This window comes from Sus scrofa, chromosome 1 (genome assembly GCF_000003025.6).
Source record: "Sus scrofa isolate TJ Tabasco breed Duroc chromosome 1, Sscrofa11.1, whole genome shotgun sequence".
Classification (NCBI taxonomy): Eukaryota; Metazoa; Chordata; class Mammalia; order Artiodactyla; family Suidae; genus Sus; species Sus scrofa.
Window position 1 is genome coordinate 238,029,783 of NC_010443.5, and position 21,178 is coordinate 238,050,960.

The 21,178-nt window shown below is 34.2% G+C and overlaps 1 protein-coding gene across 3 annotated transcripts in view; it reads left to right on the forward strand.

Moving 5' to 3' along the window:
• The window catches only part of ZCCHC7 (zinc finger CCHC-type containing 7), a 247,831-nt gene that overhangs the window by 209,108 nt on the left and 17,545 nt on the right, over positions 1 to 21,178 (forward strand). For all 3 annotated transcript variants that reach the window (XM_021066106.1, XM_021066112.1, XM_021066118.1), the window contains exon 7: positions 9,416 to 9,451. In XM_021066106.1, the coding sequence (XP_020921765.1) occupies positions 9,416 to 9,451 (36 nt within the window). The remainder of the gene's footprint in view (positions 1 to 9,415; positions 9,452 to 21,178) is intronic.

Genomic DNA, 21,178 nt, shown 5'->3' on the forward strand with positions numbered 1-21,178 from the left:
CCAATTCGACCCCTAGCCTAGGAACTTCCATATGCTTCAGGTGCAGCCCTAAAAAGCAAAAAAAAAAGTTTTTTAAATTTCTACTAAATTTAAAATTTCTGTTGATCTTTATTTTTTGTTTTTGTAATGAACAAATCAAAATTCATTTTATAGTTTTTACCTTGAAATTTAATGTGTGTTATTGCTGCTTCTACAAACATTTTAGGGATAATATAGTTAGTAATCTAAGTCTATTATTTCTTTAAATAATAAATTTTTTTTCTTTTGGTATTCAGTTTATGAGTATGTATAGGTTCATGTAAACACTGTCACAACCGGGATAGAGAACAGTTTTACCACCCTGAAAAACTCCTTCATGCTTTATAGTTACACCCTCCCCTTAACCATAACTTGTGACAACCATTAATCTGTTCTCTATTACTATAGTGTCTTTGTTTGTTTGTCTTTTTACCAGTTGCACTTGTGGCACATGGAAGTTCCCAGGCAAGGGGTCAAATTGGAGCTGCAGCTGCCAGCCACAGCCACGGCAATGCAGGATCCAAGCCGCATCTGCAATCTATGCCACAGCTTGTGGCAACACCAATCCTTAATCCATTGAGCGAGGCCAGGGATCAACCTCGCATCCCCGTGGATACTAGTTGGGTTCATAACCCCCTGAGCCACAGCAGGAACTCCCTCTCCCAAATTTTAATTAGAGTGTCTATTTTCTGATGAGCTTTGAGAGTTTTTTTCAATATTTAGGGTATGTCTTTCATTGGATATGTGATTTCTTTATATTTTCTCCCAATCTGTTGCTTGTCTCTTTATCCTCTTGACAGTTCTTTGGCAGAGCAGAATGAAGTTTCAAGATTCGGTAAAATCCAGTTTATTAGTTTTTTCTTTGTGGATCATACTTCTGGTGCTGTTTCCAATAACTTGTTACCCAACTGCAGTTAACAAAGATTTTCTCCTGTGTAATCTTCCAAATGTTTTTATGGTTTCATGGAGATAGGGATGGGGGTGGTTTTTTTTAATGTATTTTTTTAAATTGAAGTAGAGTTGATTTCCAATGTGGTGCCAGTTTCTCGTGTACAGTAGATGGCCCCGTCACACATATATGTACATCCCTTTTCTTATCCAATCTTCCATCATAGCCTATCCCAAGAGATTGAATCTAGTTCTCTGTACTATACAGTAAGACCTCATTGCTTACCCTTGCTAAATGTTAATAGTTTGCATCTACTAACCCCAAAATCCCAGCCCATCCCAATCCCTCTTGGCAACCACAAGTCTATTCTCTATGTCTGTGAGTCTGTTTCTGTTTTGTAGATAGATTCATTTGTGCCATATTTTAGATTCCACATATTTGTGAGAGTATATGGTATTTATCTTTCTTTTTCTGTCTTACTAGTTTTGTGTTTTATATTCCGATCTTTGATCCATTTTGAGTTCATGTTTGCCTAAGATGTTAGGTTTAAACCCAAGTTAATTTTTTTACATATGGATGGTCAACTATTCACCATTTACTGAAAAGACTGTCATTTCTCCACTGAATTGCTTTTGTATCTTTTTTGGGGGGGGGGGCACATGTGCAACACGTGGAAGTTCCTGGGCCAGGGATCAATCCTGCACCACAGCAGTGACATCACCAGATCCTTAACCCACTGGGCCACAAGAGAACTCTGCTTTTGTATTTTTTTTCAAAGATTAAATGACCACATTTGTATGGGTTGATTTCTGGGCTCTCTATTCTGTTGCACTGATTTAGGTATCTGTCCCAACACGAGTACCACGCTGTCTTGATTTCTGTAGCTTTATAGTAAATGTTAGAATCAGGTAGTGTGATTCCTTAAACTTTATTCTTCTTTTATAAAATTACTGTCACTAGTTCTTTTCCCTTTCCATTTACTTATTTATTTTTTGGCCACGCCCTTGGCATCCCGAAGTTCCTGGGCTGTGGACTGAACCCTTAACTACAGTAGCGATCCTTAACCTGCTGAGCCACAAAGAAACTCCTTCTTTCCATTTAAATTTTAGAATGAGTTGTCTATACCTACAAAAAAGCTTGATAGGACTTTGATTGATATTGTGTTCATTCTGTAGATCATTGTGGGGAGAATTAATGCCACTATTTTGAGTCTTCCACTCCTTGAACATAGTATATCTCTCCATTTATTTAGACCTTCTGTAGTTTCTCTTACCAGAGTTTTGTAGTCTTCGACATATGCAAATCTATTCATATTTAGATTTATACCTCAGTATTTCATTTTTCTTATAAATGGTATTTTTTTAATTTTGGCTTTCAATTGTTTACTGCTTGTATGTCGAAAAACATTTGGAGCAAAATATTCTGAAGTGTTTGTAGTTGTTGTACCTCAGGTATTATATGTTGTAGGTGACTTATTTTTTGTTTATGTACATTTTCTGTTCTTATACTGAATATGCATTACTCTTGAATATTTGATGTTCTTTTTTTTGCTTTTTAGGGCTGCACTCGCGGTATATGGAAGTTTCCAGCCTAGGGATTGAATTGGAGCTACAGCTGCCAGCCACAGCCACAGCAGCTTGAGATCCCCCGAGCCATATCTGCGACCTATACCACAGCTCACCAGATCCTTAACCCACTGAGCGAAACCAGGGATTGAACCTGCATCCTCATGGATACTAGATGGATTTGTTTCCACTGCGCCACAACAGGAACTCCTTAGTGTTCTTTTTAAAAAAGCTTCTAGAGCTAAAATTAGAAATCTCAGGTAGCACAATTTTGGACCTAAAGATGATTACTTGTATACTTGACATATCCTGGATGCTGTAGGATTCTTGGGAGAAGATGAAGAAGAAATTCCCCCCAGAGAGTTCCATGAGAATCAGAGAACTAGAACTGATGACAGGGCATGATTATAAATAAAACAATATAATGTAGTTGGCTAAGATGAATTAGTATTACTTTTAGGGGTTTTAAACTGTTCTACTACATATCTGTTATTTATGATGGACTTTGTATAACTGGTTTGGAAAAAAGATTCTAAATTTTCATTTTAAAACTTACCTCTAGTTCTAGTGTAAAACTTCTGGTACCTCCTAATGAGCTTCAGGAAACAGGTTGGTATAGCACCCCTGAGAACTAGTTTACAGAGTTTTGTTGTTTTTCAGGAGATGTTTTGTTCATTTGTTTAAAAATGGGGGATCTGAGTGCTGAAAGTTATAGAAAGAGGGAGTTACGATACTAGAGAGCAGAAGATAAGACTTCTCTCTTGACTTGTGTACGTGGATTATGTTCTCACTACTAAAATGCCCAGCTAGATAGGTTACCAAAATTATAGGGATCTATTCCAAAGTTTCTCCTTCCTAATACCCACTTTCCCAGCCTTCGGATGATCAATCTATGATTACGATAAAAAAGAAAGGCAATAGGGAAAGGCTGATAAGGAAGCCAGGGTTGTTATTATTGTTTAAACATTGTTAAAAATGGAATCAGGGTGTTCCCATTGTGGCTCAGCAGGTTACCAACCATACTAGTAGCCATGAGGATGCATGATAAGTCCCTGGCCTTGCTCAGTGGGTCAGGGATCCAGCATTGCCATGAGCTGTGCTGTAGGTCACAGATGTGGTTCGGATCCTGAGTTGCTGTGGGTGTGGCATAGACTGGCAGCTGTAGGTCCGATTCAACCCCTAGTCTGGGAACTTCCCTATGCCACAAATGCAGCCCTAAAAAACAAACAAAAAATGGAATCAATAAGCTTGAGTAAACTGAAGAAGGGTACATCAACTTTGAGCATGATGTAGAGTAGTTTTGTTTTTTATCAGTGATCAAAATATTTTAAGATTTTTAAATTCTAATATTCAACTCTAAAATACAAGATCAGAATTATCTGATCAAATATTCTTTTCTCTGTATATTTGAACTACTGAAAACATTACTGAGACCTCAACTGAATATAAAACTGGGTGTTTGCACATAGTAGATATTCATTGATGTTTCTGATTTCCTTTTTTAATTTTCTGCAAAGAAGGCTGCCACAAGCAGCTAAATCCTAATAAAATCTACATTTTTAATGTCCTTCTCACTCCCTTTTTTTTTTTTTTTTTTGTCCCTCCCTGTCTTTATCAACAATTCAAACTGAATTTTTGCTCTTTCTTAGGCTTGGTCACATCCAAGAGTTGACAGTCACGTACTAGATTTCACTTATTTCAGCTACCCTATTAATGCTAATTTCCTTATGGACAATTTTTGCACTAGAAGTATGGAAAATGCCAAATTGACATCATCATATTATTAATATAATAGGCGTTGTTCTAAGGACTTTGTACTTATCAACCCTTTAACCACTACAATAGCCCTTTGAAGAAGTACTCTTATCCCCATTTTATCAATGAGGAAACCTGAGGTGTTACCACTTGCATAAAGTAGTAAATAATAGAGCCAGAATTTGAATTCTACCTTTTGGCTGTAGGTACTAGTTGCTCCATTATCATGGTTCATTTTATTGGCTCTCTTATTGTTTACCATTACCTAAGAACTAGGTATAAACATTACAAACTAGTTGTAAAATTAAGTCATGTTAGTAGCCTAGAATCAGAATCAAGAAGTCTCCAGAGAGATTTGTGATTCTCTGATGTGAATTTTTTTTTTTTTTTGGCTGCGCTCGTAGCATGAGGAAGTTCTGGAGCTAGGGATCAAACCCGCACCACAGCAGTGACAACGCTGGATCCGTAACCTACTGTGCCACCAGGGAACTCAAGGAACTCCCGAAGTTTTTTTTAAATGGAAATACAGTTGCTTAAGGTAACACAGTGTAATGTGTATGAATCATTTTTTGGTTGATTATTTTGATATAATTTCCTATGAAATACAAGCTGCTATATTTTCAAATAAAGTTGAAATGTAATCTATTACTAACAAACTTTATGTCCTCATAATTGCAGTTAAGTTAGAAGGAGACTATCAAAGAGAAATAAATATCTTTGAGTCAAAAATTCAGCTTGTCAGTTTCCCCGATTACAGAGGATTAAGAGTATAGGGATTGATTAAAATTTGTCCTTATATGGAAAGGTGATTTTATGAAGTCTAGCTCATTTTGGAGACAGCTTAGAGATAGAAACCAGTGCATGGCTTTCTATACTGATTGGTAAATTTAAAAAAAAAATTATACACTGTAAATCAGCTATAATGGAAAAAAATAAAAATCATAAAATAAATGAATAATTTAAAAAAATTGTATAGATTCTGTACACACCGCTACCCTATATCCGGTATATGTTTATGGCTCCTCTTTATCACGAGCGACAAATTTTTATACAATAAAGTTATAACAAACACTGCTAAAATTGTAATTTATCTTGAGTTTTAATTGTATATTTCTGTGATTTCAGACTTTACAACCGTCTTTGTAGAATTTTTATTGAAGACTAATGCCCAAGATAGTATCTTCAAAATATTCTTTATAGAAGAAATGTTATTCAGAGTACATGTACACGGAATATGCAAGTATTTTGTGTTTCTGAGAAATAGTGTGTATATATACACACAGTGACTACCAAAGTATGCAGACAATCGGATAACTTGATAACTGTGATTATAGGAAGATCCTGCTGACAAGGCTCCAGAGTCGAGGCATTTTTTTAGGAATGAAGGCACCTAAAATTACATTAATGTGCAAATGGGAAAGTTAAGATGGTGGTTGAGTTCAGAGGCTGGAATGCTTTTCTTCCCATAACTTCTCATTCAGCAAATTTTAAACTAAATTATTCTCTTTATGCTCTTTCATTTATATTACTCTCCATCAAGGAATATTTCTTGTTTTATTAAATCTTTTGTTTTGCTGCAGTGACTCGAGGGGGCCAGCTCCTAACAACAGAGGCTTTGACAAAGCACCAGAGGATTCTGTTAAAAAGTTGTGTTTCGTAATTGTAGTTGTCGTGTCAGAGCCTAACTGACTTGGAGCTGAAGGATTTTTGTGAGATGAGTAGCTATGCCAGCAGGGACCCAAGTCTCCTGGGCTGGCCGCGCTCTCATTAAGATTTGCCGCTAGCAGTGGCGGTGTTCAGCATGTATGTGACGTGCATTCTGTTATTGTATGCTTGGCTTGTCAGCCTGCAGCTTTCTGACACTCACTTATGTCACTCTTTATTCAGAGAGGAAGAAGCTTTTGATAATTTGACAAGACAAGCTCTTAAACGATCTAGGTCATGGCCTTCACTGTCTGTGATTGTGAACATATTTCCTGAAAGCCCTGTCACTCATCACAGCTACATTTTCTCCCGGGGAGCCACAGGCCTGTCCTGGTCTCTTGTCAGCTCATACATTTTGGTTATTCATATACCAAATACAGTACTGGGGTTTTTTTTCTTCCCTTTTGCAAATGCTAGCATGTTAGTAAGGCTAATCCTTTCTCCTGTGCTGTGTTCCCAGCAGGGCTGCGTTCAAGGGCTCTCTCTAGTACAAGGCAGACAACTGGCCAAGGGGAGCTGAGGAGGAGGAAAGGCCGCTTAGTGCTGTTTTTGTGTTTGTTCATTGTTGTGGAAATATGAGAACTGGTGGCAAGGGCCTTGTCTATTGAGCACTTGAGTCTTGGTCTGCTGTCAGGGGCTGTTTAAGATTGAGTGTTTTATTTTCTTTGATGTTCACATTTGAGAATAGGGAAGTGGGAATTAAACAACAGATGCACTAAGCCGTTGTTCTCGTAAAACAATAATTAGCACCTGATAAAATTCAATATGGGTTGAAATGCACAATATAAACTCTCAATTCATCTGGTGTGGCAAACTGTGTTGATTCATCTTTGAATTTTATGAATAATAACACTCAGTTATTCATGTATGGTTTATTATACAAAGTACAATAGAGGGGGAAAACTAGTTGGGCAAAAGTTGGCAAACAATGTAGCACATTGCTAAAACAGATGTACAAGTACACTTTGTGTGTTTTCAGTTGTGCGACTTGAGGAAGCCCTTTGGGTTGCCATCCATCTAAGTGCCAGTAAGGTGAGATCACCAGGACAACCAACAAATACAATTGTATCTTAATAGTTTGTTCCTCTTAGATGACTTCCAAAGCAAACCACCGTCATTCATTTTAAATATTTTTAAATAATTTTTAAAGCTCCAGTTGTAATAGTAATCCTCTTGTCATAGAAGTTACTTTAGTCCGTCTAAATTTTCCCTGCAATCTGTATAAATATGCATTCTGTAACATTATTTGATAAAAAGAAAAATAGGTGCAACAGCTAAGGAATGGTAAAAGAAATAGAAGCCTCAACAAGCAAAATAAAATTACATTTTAAAAGCTCATTAGTCATACATAGTTATAGCTCATATATCTAGAATTAAAGATGTATACGTTTATAATGATAGCCATTTTGAAGTGAAAAATATTTCTTGCCTTTTTAACCTTATATGGAAATAGATAGAAAATGGTAAAAGGAAACCATGCATGGGAATGTTGAGTAAAAATACTTATGAGATAGTCAGGATTTTTTTAAATTGTAATATATAATAAGAGAAAAGTTTCATGTCTCTCAGAACTAATTTTCTGTGTTGGGCATCATCTTTATGTACAGAGCAATCAGATGATTGTTGAAAAACCAGGTAATTCTTTCTTTTATTACCAAATTGCTGCAACACAAGAAAAGGTCACATGGTAGAGTGGCATTCTGCCAGTGTATGACAAGTCAGTGATTGCGATTTTTCAACCGTATTATTCTGAGGACACTGTGGTAATCAAGAACTATCCATAACTAATGTATAAATAACTGCTTGCTTATCTCTACAGTAATCCAACTCAAATTGTATATACACAGCAAAAAGCTTATGATAGGTAGGAAGTGAATATTTAAGGGCATATTGTGCATTCGATCTTAGTGTATAAATATATACACAAATATGTATATATGAACTTTTGTAAAACCTACAGGTTTGGGCTGTTATTTGGTACCTAACATGATCTTTGCTTTCTGAAGCTACTTTTTACTTTCTAGTAGTAGTTTCCTTTTGATCAGTGTTGTTTATCCAGAAATTACTGTCTATAAGTGGCTTTTTTTAGTCAGGCATTTAGTTTACATGAACATGACATTTAAATTGGAAAGCTGATCACTAAATAGTCCTAATTTACACACCTTTCTTTAGAAAGTTACATTGGATAGTTAAGCTTAAGATGCATAATGGATAAAATTTTCAGCATGTTTGGAACATATCTACTCTTTTGTGTGTGTGTGTAATCACTAATGGTGGTATAATCAATAGAGATTTTGTCATTCAAAAGATCTCTGAATTATTGCCATGCCCATAAAATTTTTAGATGATGTGAATCATCTTTGTTACTTTTATCACTGCCCTGAAAAATAAATGAAAGCAGAATGACAAATCAGGTAAAGAATTATTGCAAAGTATATGTCAAAGATTACAAAGGTTTAAAAGATTTAACTCATTCTGATATTGGGTATGCATATGTGTGTGTGTGCATATATATGTATATGTTTTGTATATACATATTTTTAATAAAAGCTATAGATTCACATCCACTTTAAGATTTGCCACTTGGCTTGGTGGTTTAATTGATTAAAATCATTGCTATCATATAGCTGTTATTAAAAATATTTTTTGTCTTCAACACTTCTTTTTCTGAGAAGATAGTAAACTGATCGGCTATTCATAAAGATCTCGGTCAGAAGTTCTCTTTAACAAAGTCATAATTTAAGTATAAGGAAAGAAGATTCATGTGTGTATCCGTAAGGACCTATATCTCCTAACTGATTTTTGTTGTTGTTGCTTTTGTTTGTTTTGTCGTTACCTAAATCCATCTCTTACAGAATTATTAAGGTTTCAATGGGTTTTTAAAGTTATATGTCTATAAATGTAAAGGTGGAGAAGACTTGACTTCTAAGGGAAAAGGCATGGATGTTAGATTCTTGAGGGTTTTTTTTTTTTTTTAATCTATTTCACAGAGTATTGAAAGTTAGCAGCAAGTGATTAGATAAAAGATGGCCCCAAACGTGAGAAATATATAACCACAGTGAAGTCTTCTTAAAAGCAGTTGCCATTAAATTGTTTTCTGTCATACTACCAAGGTTCAGAATGTTCTTTTAAAAGGTGTGCTTGGTGAGTCTTATTGATTTTGACCACTGTTGTTCATTTATCAGTTTAACTGAGTTATGGCTCTTAATCACATCTTAGTACCCAAAACTTCCAACCTGAAAAGAAAAAAAGAGAGAGAAAACTTTGTTACTGGCTTTCTGACAATGGCAGGGAGTGTGTTAAACCAGTGTAAAATTCAATTAAACTGTCTAGCCAGGTTTTTGAAGCTGAAATGCAGACCCTTTCTGTTAAGCTTCTTATTTTCCTGTGACCGACACCGGTGGATGCTGGGTTATGCCAAAACCAACAGGCTGTAAAGTACCTTGTTTCATGCTCCCAGCTGATCAATATTTTTATTTTCCAGGCTTGCCCAGAAATCTGGAGGCAGTATCACCTAACGGTGAGTAGAAACACCTTTTTTTATTTTCCCCAAGACCTAACCTATTTACCCTTCTCTGAACTGCTGACCATAAAATATAGACAAGCATCTTCTACTGGAAGATAATAAACATCTGAAGAGTTTTTGCCCTGAGAAAGCAATAATACACTTTTTCTCTTCTCCCCTGCCCACTACTCTATCCTTTATCTTGCTGTTCTTAAAAGATTTTGATTATTTTTTTATTACTCACACCATTTAATGATTATACCATGGTATTTCTCAGTCTTCCTGGACTCTACCTTCATTAAATGAAAAGGGAGAAGTATGCCAGGAACGAAAAAATAGCAGTAATCCAGCATCTTTAAAATTATTATCTTCAGTCCACAAGCATACAGCCCACACTGTCTTCTATTATCATTTTTCTGGCTTTACTGAAATGTTTACACATGTTTTTTAGTGAAGCTAGAAAACATTTAGTGTATCTTTCATACAGAACAATTCAACTGTCATATCCTTAAGCCCCTCTTGACTGATTCATAGTGTATAAATATCTACTTAATACCTCTCAGATTATTCAATTCTCTGGTTACCTTTTATTGTGATTTTAGGCTAAGTAGAAGTAGAAAACATAGTTTGCTGTGGAATCATTTGGTTAAAGTTCAATATTATAAAGTCACTTTATTTTTAATATTCAGCTTAAATAATTTCAGTAATTCACCATAGGCCTACTACTAATTTCTTTTAATGCATTAAATATGTTGTGCTGAGCAAGAGACAAAAATAAAAATTACTCTTGTAATTACACAGTGATGCAGTATGTTTAAAAACTGTTCTCTAATGTATTAAAGTTTTTGTTTACAGGAAGGTCAGTAGTAAAAATAGAAAGGACGAAGTTTTTACAAAACGTCTTCTTACTGCTCTCCTCTCATGGCGTAAAAATAAGCCAGTCAGTAGACTCAAACTATCAATGTGTCTATCACGGGCCCAAGAGGCACATCAGGTGGTTTGTTTTCACACTCTTTTATCACTGTTTAATTTATTTAAAGATTCTCGGTAGAAAGCTGTAAATCCTCAACTATCCTCAGTCCCAAATTGGGTTTTATTAAAATCTTTAATGTGATCCACCCCCATCAAAAAAATTAAATAAATAAATAAATAAATATGTGCGCACACATACACACGTGTATATCACACAAATATGTTATAGATGTGACTCATATGAATATATTACGTTTGTGCTTAAGTAGCAATTTTTTTTAACACACTATGATGAAATCCTTAGCCTAAAACTTAATTGGAATCTAATCACTTATTATTCTTTTCAAGATCACAGTCACATTCTCTAACTATATAACAAGTTTTTCATCAATGTTTTTATTGAGTAATAGCCTAATGGATTTGACATTGCATTAATTTTCCCTTTTCCCCTAAGTTAGCGAATTCCAAATCTTGAAAATTTGAAGTGTGGGAAGGACTATTTTAAAGCCATTCTCTTCACTATTTGCACCTCTATTCTTTTATAGAACTATCATGGAAGGATAGAAGCCAGTGTTTAGTGTAACAGAGATATTTGAAGATTTGCTTAATTATTTTAGCTCTTGAAAAACAAATTATGACAAGAATAGGAAAAAAATTAAAAAGTGAATATGCCTTTTGGGAAATTATAGTATATTCTGTTTATAAGTTTAAGAAAATCATTTTGAAAGGTTTGTCTTGAGCTGCAACCCTGATTAAATTTTAAAAATAATGATTACAACTCATAATTATCAAGTGTAAATTAATAATTGGAAATTAAGATTGAGTTTACTGTGCAAGTATATATGCAAAGTATATTTATACAACGTGTACATATAGATCAATCCAGCTAAAATAAAATAGCTAAATAATTATACATATAGGCAATATCCTAATGTGTGCAATTAAGCAATATTTAATCTTGAATAAAAGTAAGATGCGTGGTGCGTTTAGTCAGCTTCAGCTCTTTTACTAGGCGATGGACTGCCATCTATTGACTCATAGTAGCCCTCACATGTGAATGTGGCGTCAGTCACAGCAATGACCAAGTAATGAAGCCCACATTAGAATTGCTACTGTATATTCATTTATACCAGTCTTCTTAAAACTGGAAATTTCTACACTTAATCATTGATTAATTTCTTTTTCTGATCAAAATGTGCCCATTTCTTATCCAGAATGAACTGTGGTTTTTAGGGGGGAGAAATTGATTTGTATATCTAGTTCGGAAATATTTACATTTAAGAAGTTTTCGATTGCTTTTATCTCCCTCTCAATCAGTGGGAATAGAAGGGCATTTACACACCCTAAAGTTTAGCTACTACAATTTAGGGGTCTATCCAGGAATCGCTTTCTTTAAAAAAAAAAAAAAAGTACAGATTAATCACAGTTTTATTTCTCAAACATGTAAGCAAGGTGGTGAAATTCGTTGGTATAAATGGACCTATGAAATCAAATCAAATCAAAAATTCCTTAAAACATATTCTGAAATAAGAAAAGTAGAGAAATGTTCACTATTTTCAGGAGAAATCAAATAAACCCATCTTTACAACTTATATCTGAAGAGAATAGCTTTGTAGCCAAACTTGACTAGACTTCACTATATTAATTTAAGAAATAAGACCATTCTAAAGGGTACATACTAATAAAACTCTCTAAGATACTACATGTATTTATAGATATATGTGTGTGTCCATACTGTAACAGCTGTTTGGCTACATTATTTTCCTTGATATATTTTAATGACTATAAAATTATCATATAATTTAATGACTTTATCAATTTGGAGATCTACATGGGAAAAAGAAAAGTATATTATTTTTTATTTAGTAATTACATAATTTCCCTAAATAGTTATGTATTTACCTCCTTCAAAAATGTTTAGAAAGTTTTTTAAAATCTTCAATAGTATAGCACAGTTCTTGTGTTTTAATTTCTATTATATTTTTCAGATTTAGGTAAAGCCTAACTTTGAAATTATTTTTTATCTTTCAGATAACTCATTCTAGATTAAAAAAAAAAAAAATTCCCTCTTTAGCTATTCAAGAAGGAAAGTCCCTTCCCCCAGCCCCTGTCATTTCTAGTTTCATTTATATTAAAAATCCTAGGCCAAAATGGCCACCAACAGAGTTTAACAACCAACAGAATTTTTAACTAGTAGAGGCTATAATTTGACATGCTTTGGACATTTTGTTAATCTTGTTTTTAATCTACTTACTTTAAAAAGTAACCAGGAGTTTGCTATTTGGGAGCTGTATGTATTAAGAACCAAAAAGGACAATACATCTTTTATGTTTAATTTTGCGCTTGGATTTCTTTGTGTGCATTGTAAAATGCTTTGCAACCTGCCACCCTTTATTTTTGCTAAAAGTTTAAACAGGAAGCAAATGTAACCTTTTTGGAAGAATTAAGTTTTAAATATTTATTTATATATAATGTTTGGAATGCCTAGAATTCAAAAAGTACAGTACTTGGTCTCGGAAATGGAGAGGAGTAGAGTCTCCTTGTTTTCCTTTCTAGCTTAGGAAAGGTTGTGATGTGAGTTTCCTAGTAATCAATAGGAGTCTTACCTGAGCCAGTTGAATACCAGAGTGTATCTTATGAACCATAATTACAGTATCATTTCATTTGGCCCCTCAGTTTTCTCTCCTCACCTGAAACGTCAATTTAGAAATGTGTTTTCTGGATTTTCACAGTGTGGAAATGGGATTTTTATGCTAAATGGAACTGTTACTCTCTAAAACATTCTCTGCCATGCCACAGAATAAGTGACCCATTAAATGTCAGCGAACTTAAATTTAACTTTAGAACTATGTTTTATAGTCCAGGAGGAAGGACTAAGAAAGTGGAATTTTTTTATGAGGCAATAGCTATACAAAAGTCTTTATCCTGGAATTGTGATATAAGTTAGGGTAGGTAAATATTTCCTAATTGGCTAATGCTAAAATGGAATATATATTTTAAGTAACTTAAAATGAGAAAAAAATGAAAGAGTTCAAAAGAGTTTTCAAAAGTCAGGCTCAAGCCAGAATCTTTTCTTTTCATGGGAAAAAAATCTCTCTCTTTCTCTCTGTCTTCATTGGGTAAATGTTCAGAATCCTAAATCTCCTTCTGCAGTTCTGCCTATGTCACTCCTTGGCTTCATAAGGAGAACTGCAAAACCCACAAGAACCCGTCCACACAGTAGACACAGGTGATAGGTCTTTCTTTTTCCACGTGTGTGTGTGTGTGTGTGTGTGTAAAGAAATAGAACTGGTTACAAACTGTATTTTAAAATATCAATTAACTCCAAATAGTTTGAGGATTTTAGAATTCTTTAAATCAACTTTTTCTTCCTACATTTTTTTGAGGCCTGACATGCAAAGTATTGCCAACTAACCCTTTATAAATTCATTTAGGAAGCTCTTATTTTGATAGTTCAATTCACTTTGCCAACTTTCTCAAGGACCAGGAGTACTGTTATTTAAATTGCAGGGTTTTTTCCCTCTATGTCTCAGGTCACTATGCTTAAGTATTTCTATTAAGATATTACATCTCTGTCAGATTTTCAGAGTTTTAGTTTTTATTAAAAATGTCCTTAATACTAGAACATTCCTGAGGTGAATGTAATTGTCCTCTGAGGATTCAGATGGTACATGGCTATTTTGTAGTACCTCAGGGTCATCTTTCCATTGTAGTATTACAAAACCTATCACACTGTTCTCTGTTTCAAGTTGCTTTGGTGTCTGAATAAAAGAATTTTCTGAATAAGCATTGATGACTTATTTTCTAATCTCTGTTTATGATACCAGAGATAGAAAATAACGTTTAGACAGTGACCACAGTTTTAAAGATTTTTTTTCAAATTGAAATTTTATATGAATACTTTTATATTTATTTAAGCACTCACCTTGTTCTTAAAGAATTTAGTGTCAGCATTTTGCAGGTAATTTTTTACTTCAATCTTACCATGTTTTGAATTTAGTATAAAAGACAATTACTACATTTACAGAGTAGGTCAACTGATTTTATTTTAAAAGTCTTTATTTCACTAGCGTGTTGAACCACATTTGCTAGAACTTATCATTGGAAGCAATTGGAAAATGCAATTTCAAAGCAAATGAAACCTGGAATTATCAATCTCAATAAATGAGATTCATTTAAAAATAAATACAATTTGCCAAATCATCAAAAAGCAATTTTCTAAAGCTTCTGTAAAAGAAAGGGGAAAAAAGTGAATGTTGTGAATTATAAATGCATATGTTATTTTTCCTCTCACAGTGTTTCCTCAGACCTCTAGACATTATGTGTATACAAACTTATTTTTGAATAGAAGTCGAATAAAATGATGTAGTTTTGGATATAAATTATTTCTGTTCATTGAAGCACATGGGACAGCCTTCGTATTTTCATTCTTTCAAAGAAATGTTAAAGTATCGTCCCCTTCAGAGAGAATGCTCAACTTATTTGATTTTCAACATTTTAATACAAAATTAATTTGTTTTAAATGGGAAATCAATATGGCATATTTTAAGTAGTTTTTTCTTGTGTTAATATATTTAAGTAATATCAATTGCTTTATGATGGTAATTCCAATGTAGATTTAAGTTTTTCAGATAATCAAGCAATGAAAAGTATACAGCATTAACACAATTTAGAAAAGAGCCTTTATAAATGTTTTGGCCTAAAAACAGCTGTTTTTGTCATTTTCTAAATATCTTTAATGTCATGATCACCCGTCATTGTGAATTCTGCTTATTTTTTAGGTAGTCATGTTGCTGATAATAAACTAACTGAATCTGAACCTCTATTATAAACAATAATTTCCTTTCTTCAACTGATGAGAAAAGTCCCTGTGCTTTTTTGAAGTAAAGTCTGTTACATTTAGGACTTACATACTTACTGTATGGGCTTCACATTTTACTTGTGTTTTAAAAATTTAGAGAAATACCTGTTGTCTTTACTTTCTTACCTGTTACCAGATGTTTCTTCTGAAGATGATAAAAAGATGGAAAATTACATTTGGACTTTGTGCTACCCTCTTTTCTTTTTCCTAGTTATATTCACCTTTACTTACAAAGGAATTATAGTTAGTCATTATAGGAGCACTTTCTTCTTGATGCTTAAATTTTGTGGTAATTAAATTCTAATATCTAAGTGTTTATAATTTTAATATATAACATTTTAAAATCTTTTCTTTTTTCTTCTTAAAAATCACATGCATTATCTATATAAATCCCAAAGAAGATTACACTTTTTTTTTTTAACTTGGAACTCCACACTTTGAAATACTGCCCTTGTAGTGACAAAAATGAATATAGATAGCCTGAGAATTTTCAAGATTCATAAAGTTTAACACTGCACAGTATCTAACTGTATAATCAGTTATAGTTTGAAAATCTGAAATGTTGAATGATGCCTGTTCTTTGTCATAAAGAGAATAGAACTCTTAGGTGGAATAATTTTAGCATATTCCAGTGATTATTTTGCATGTGTGCTTTGAACAGGTGATTCATGCTGTCCCTAAATAAATATACTCTAGGTGATTGAACTTTTTATAATCTTCCCTGGACACTTCAGTGCAAGAATAAAAGTAAAGTATACTGGAAAAATGATATCTGTATTAAGCGTTCCTTTTAGTAGTCACACATGTGAATAATATGGTAGATTACAATAGTTCTTAACAGATCTTAAGTATTTAGGGATCAGTTAGTCGTTCACAGTCGTGATCAATCATAACCTTTAAGAGTTTTGGTCAGTCATTTGAATAATCTGCAAGAAAAGATTCCTGAAAGAAGTCTTTGACTTACTGATGTGAGCAGTCTCTCTGAACTAGTGTTATATTTTCTTATATGATATAAACTATGGTAATAAACTTAACTTGAATTAAGGTTTTAAAAGCAAAATCTCTTAAATGACCGAAAGGTAATAAATAAACACAATAATAATGATAAACATAATCCGAATTTAGACTTGAAATTCATTTGCCATTTGATCCCCACGCGCCAGAAAGTATGAGAAGTTACAGTTTTTGTACCTTTGCAGGTATTTTCTTCCAGCTATTCTGAGTTCAACAGTGGTCTTCCAAGACCAACAACTCTGTTTTTTTTTAGAAACATCAAAACTAGTATATGAAGAAAAATGCTACATGTTTAGAGGTCATTTAACAAGAAATACTTTTTTTTTTAGCATCTTTGGTATTAAAATAGATCTCTACCTTACTTGGTGTACCAGTACACTGGGAGATCACATTTCAAAAACAAGAATTATTTGATGGAAATAAATCCTTATTAGCTTTGCAAAAAGAATTCACTTGTGTGAATCATTTGATAACAAAGCTACCTCAATATCTTAATTTTTTTTCAAAAATTATACAGAATTGGATCTGTTAAATAGATCATAAGGTCATCTTTATAATTTTGTAATATGTCTATGTCTATAATACCCATTTTACATAAATATTGTTCCTTTACATGTATTTGTAGATTACCCCATATTTCTTTTTCAGTTAGGGGAACTAAGTTTTGGATTTTTCTTTAACAAGATAAAATCTCAATTCTCTCTTTATACAATCTTTTACATGTCCTTTATTTGTCTTTATACCACATTTCCTTCTCATTTTACTGAAGTCCTTGAAAAATATGCTATAAAATGGGCCTGAAAGGGCAGACTTATTTGATAGGAGATTACTAGGGAATTTTTTAAAATTATAATATAGAGGAAAGAATGGCCAGCTTTGTGATCAGATGTTGATTTAAATTCTGGCTCTTGGAGTTCCTCTTGTGGCTCAGTGGTAACGAACCCAACTAGTATCCATGAGGATGGGTCTGATCCCTGGCCTCGCTTAGTGGGTTAAGGATCTGGAGTTGCCTTGAGCTGTGGGTGTAGGTTGCAGACGCGGCATTGCCATAGCCGTGGTGTAGGCTGGCAGCTGCAGCTCCAATTCGACCCCTCGCCTGGAAACTGCCATATGCCACAGGTCAGGTGGGGCCCTAAAAAGCAATAATACATATATACATACATACATACATACATACATTCTGGCTCTTTAATTTATTAGATGTGCAAACCTAATTAAAATATTTCACTTCTAAGATGCTCAGTTTCTTCATCTGAAAAATGGATCTAGTGCCTTCTAAGGTTGTTGTTAAGTATACAGCAGGATAAGTATGATAAGTATAAAGTACTTAGCACAGTGCCTGACACATTGTGCCTAAGCACAGGTTCAGCACTCCGTGAGCTCCAATATAGCACACCCATGTGTGCCTCACACCTGTAGAGATGGCCACTGGGCTAAATAGCCCAAACTCAAATTATGTATTATAAAGTCTTCTATTTGCCGGAGTTGAGGAGATTCATGATGACCTCTTTACCGTCTGTCTCCTAAAAATCTTTCCTTGTTATGGTTATTAAAATACTGAAAGCAGTGTCTTTCATTAAAAGTATTTACCTCAGTTTTTATTTTATAGCTATTTATGCTTATCTTTTCTAGAAATGTAGGTGAGTAACTTTAAATATAGCAAATTTAAATTATTCTCTTAATTTGATGTGCCTTAAAATCATTATAAAGACATCTAAAAGTGGATCACAAACCTATTTAGGCTACTTCCTGTCTTAATGAAAATGGCTCTATCAAATGTGTACCACATAAAGATTTTTTTCATTTTGAAAAAAAATGTTAATGAATGTATAATTTTTAAATGGTAGCTTCAGCATCATCTGAATATATCTATCATAAGCAATTATAATACTTTATGCTAAGGGTAGAAGGGTTTATGTTAATCAGATAAGGAATGAAGCAAAATAGCACATCAATTTTTTGCACTTCAGATAAAACTGCTTCATGCCTTTACAAGACATGCCAGAAACCAGCTTCATTTCACAGCAAAGTATTGGCCACTTGTTTTTCAGACTCCCACCCTTAGGGTCATGGAGGTCCAGAAAAAAAGGCGGGGGGGCAACACAAAATTAAGCAGTTCCTCAGTGGATGTGATTGGTATTCTTTCAAAGAGCATTCCTTGTCTATGTTTGGTCTTTATTTTAAAACAAGCAGGAGCTAAGATGGAGCATATCGTAAAAGTAAAAAAGCATTAGATCCCCTCTTAAACAGGTACTTAGAGCTGTGGAATTCTCTACCATTGTGACTGATGGTTAAGAGTATTTCAGTAGAATAAGTATGGGCAGGGATGGGGAGGGAGAGAAGTATGTGTTGTAAGTCCTGTGGAGTTATGGCAAAAATGAAAATCTCATTTAGATCTCCTTTGTGTTAGCTAATAAATAAAATAAAGCTATGGTTCTGTTATTTTATAATTTTTCATTGATAGTTTATGTGCAGTTGTATGCAAAATATATAAACAGATTTGAATATGTTCAGCACTGCGTAAGGTCAGAGGATGTCTATTAATGTGGTTTCTGTGTTTTATAGTCTGCCCCAATAAACATTCAGATAAAATACCCCTGGATTCACCCATGTATGTGTTCTTTTTCCCTTTCCCCCACATCCTGTCTCCACGCCCTCCTCATCCCTCCACCCAGCATCAAAGCTTGTGGTCCTTTTCCATTCGTGCACTAAAAGGTTCTTTGTAAACCAGGCCATTTGTCCATCATTGTTTGGGGTCCAAACAGTGGTAAGATACCCTGTCACCGATCCCGCATGCTATGAATGGCAGCTCCTCTCCGGACAATTGGCGGAGGGGCCGAGAAATATTCCTGAGAGGATTATTTAACCTTTCAATTTAGAGGGCACAAAGCCTGGCTGATTAATGAACTTTCTGATGGGCGCCGATAAGCGGATCTATTTCTTTATTTCCCCTAAAAGTGATTCCTTCTCCTGTCCATATTACTATAATCTTAAACATAAAATGTGGCAAATAGATTAAAAAACAGCACTAAAGAGTTTATCTGGCTGGCAAACTGAAGGAGCTAAATTAAAATTGGTAATGACAGCAGTGGCTCAGACTCATATATGGTTTTTAAATGCACTGTGTATTTTGAAGAGACTTATTCTCCAGCACGCCTGGTAATGACTGCTTTTGGTGCACAGTCTGGGGCTGGCTTCTGTTATCCCCACCCCCCCCCTAAAAAAATGAGTTGTGTTATCTGGATGGCTGCAGACACATACGCATCCCCCTTTCTCACTGCATGGGCAGACAAGGTCGATAGCATTACAAGGTATTTGTGGCAGTGCTTGTTTCAGTTTTCAGAGCTGCCAGTTTCCAGGCGGATTTGAATTACAAAAGAAGAAGCTGGCATGAAAATTGAAAGGTTTTATCGGCTGGTCTGAAGCCTCATAGCACATTGCTTATTTATGCAGTCCATTTGCACCAGGAAATATAAAAAGGAAATACATTTTTAAAATAAGGCCATAAAGACCCAGATATGTTTAAGATGGCAAATAAAATATAGATACCTATAATATCTTTCCAGGAAACGATTTTCACTTAATGTTGCACATTACTTCAGAAGAGCATTTATGTTGCTGTCATAAATTTGTGCGTTTGTGTCACTATGTAGGTAGTCTCTGGGGATTAAGAAGGAAGCCTTTGCTAACTTACTTTAAAATTAAAATAGACGGAGGGATAGCTCTGCAGTTTGAGAGCTACATTGGAAATATTTAAATAGGGTGGTAAATTAAACTTAAACTAACATTTTTGCATTCCATGTAAAATTAGCTATGGCCCAGTGAATAAATGCCACTACCTTTGGAGAAAATTGGGATGCTTTTTAAGCCATGAAGATTTGGAGCATTCAGGGAGTGAATTACTGTGATCCTTACTGTCTTGCATATGTTCATTGTTCTCTGCTTACTGAGATTTTCTTTTTGTGTTGTTATTGAGTTTTTTTGGGGGGGAGGGAGGAGTCTCATTTACAAAAAGAAAAATCATAAATTAATAAGTTTAATAGCTCCTTTTTGAAAGCTTATGCTTCATTTATTTTAGTCTTCAAATACATTGTCTTTTAGATTTTGCCTAACACTTAACATTGTGAATATATAATCTTTTCACTTTGGGGAGTTATACCAACCATTTACCTCTATTCATATGACTTTAGTGTAGTTCCAGAAGTACTGCAGAAGATACAGTCATGTAATCCCTTATACTCTAGATTACAAAAAATGAAAATTTAAGTATACAAACATACAGTGCTTCAAGGACCTAAATAATTAATGGTCTTACCACACCGATCATTTGCAACCTTCAGCCCACTGGCTTGTGAAACTTAAGAGTATCCAAAAGAGGAGTAGGGAGGAAGTTACATGCACATAGGAAATATCAAATCAATAAAGCAGTACTCTTTATTTTGCTGCAGTTCAAATGAACACTGTTTTAGAATCCATTTTCCAATAAAGCAAATTACTCTCAGCTAAACCATGAGAGATGTAATTTTTTTTGCAATTTTCGTTTTCACCAGTGTCTGGTACCTTTCTCATGTTTTCATGACCTGGACTAATTACTTCATGTATTTTTTTTTTAACAGAGAAAATATCAAAAGCATACACGTCTGCTGCATGCTAATGATGTGCTGTACATTTTTTCATGAATTTTCATAAGGATTTTTTTCTACGTAGCATGTGTGGCTTAATGATGTAATCACCCGATAGACTAGAAAATGCTCCAAAGGAGACGTTCCGGTCTGTTGTGTACATAATACATGTTTCAAAAATCTGCCTAATTAAGGAATTACCCGATGGATTGGGAGTCTGTTGGGCACATGACATCGTTTTTTTAACACGTAAAAAATATACATATATCATTA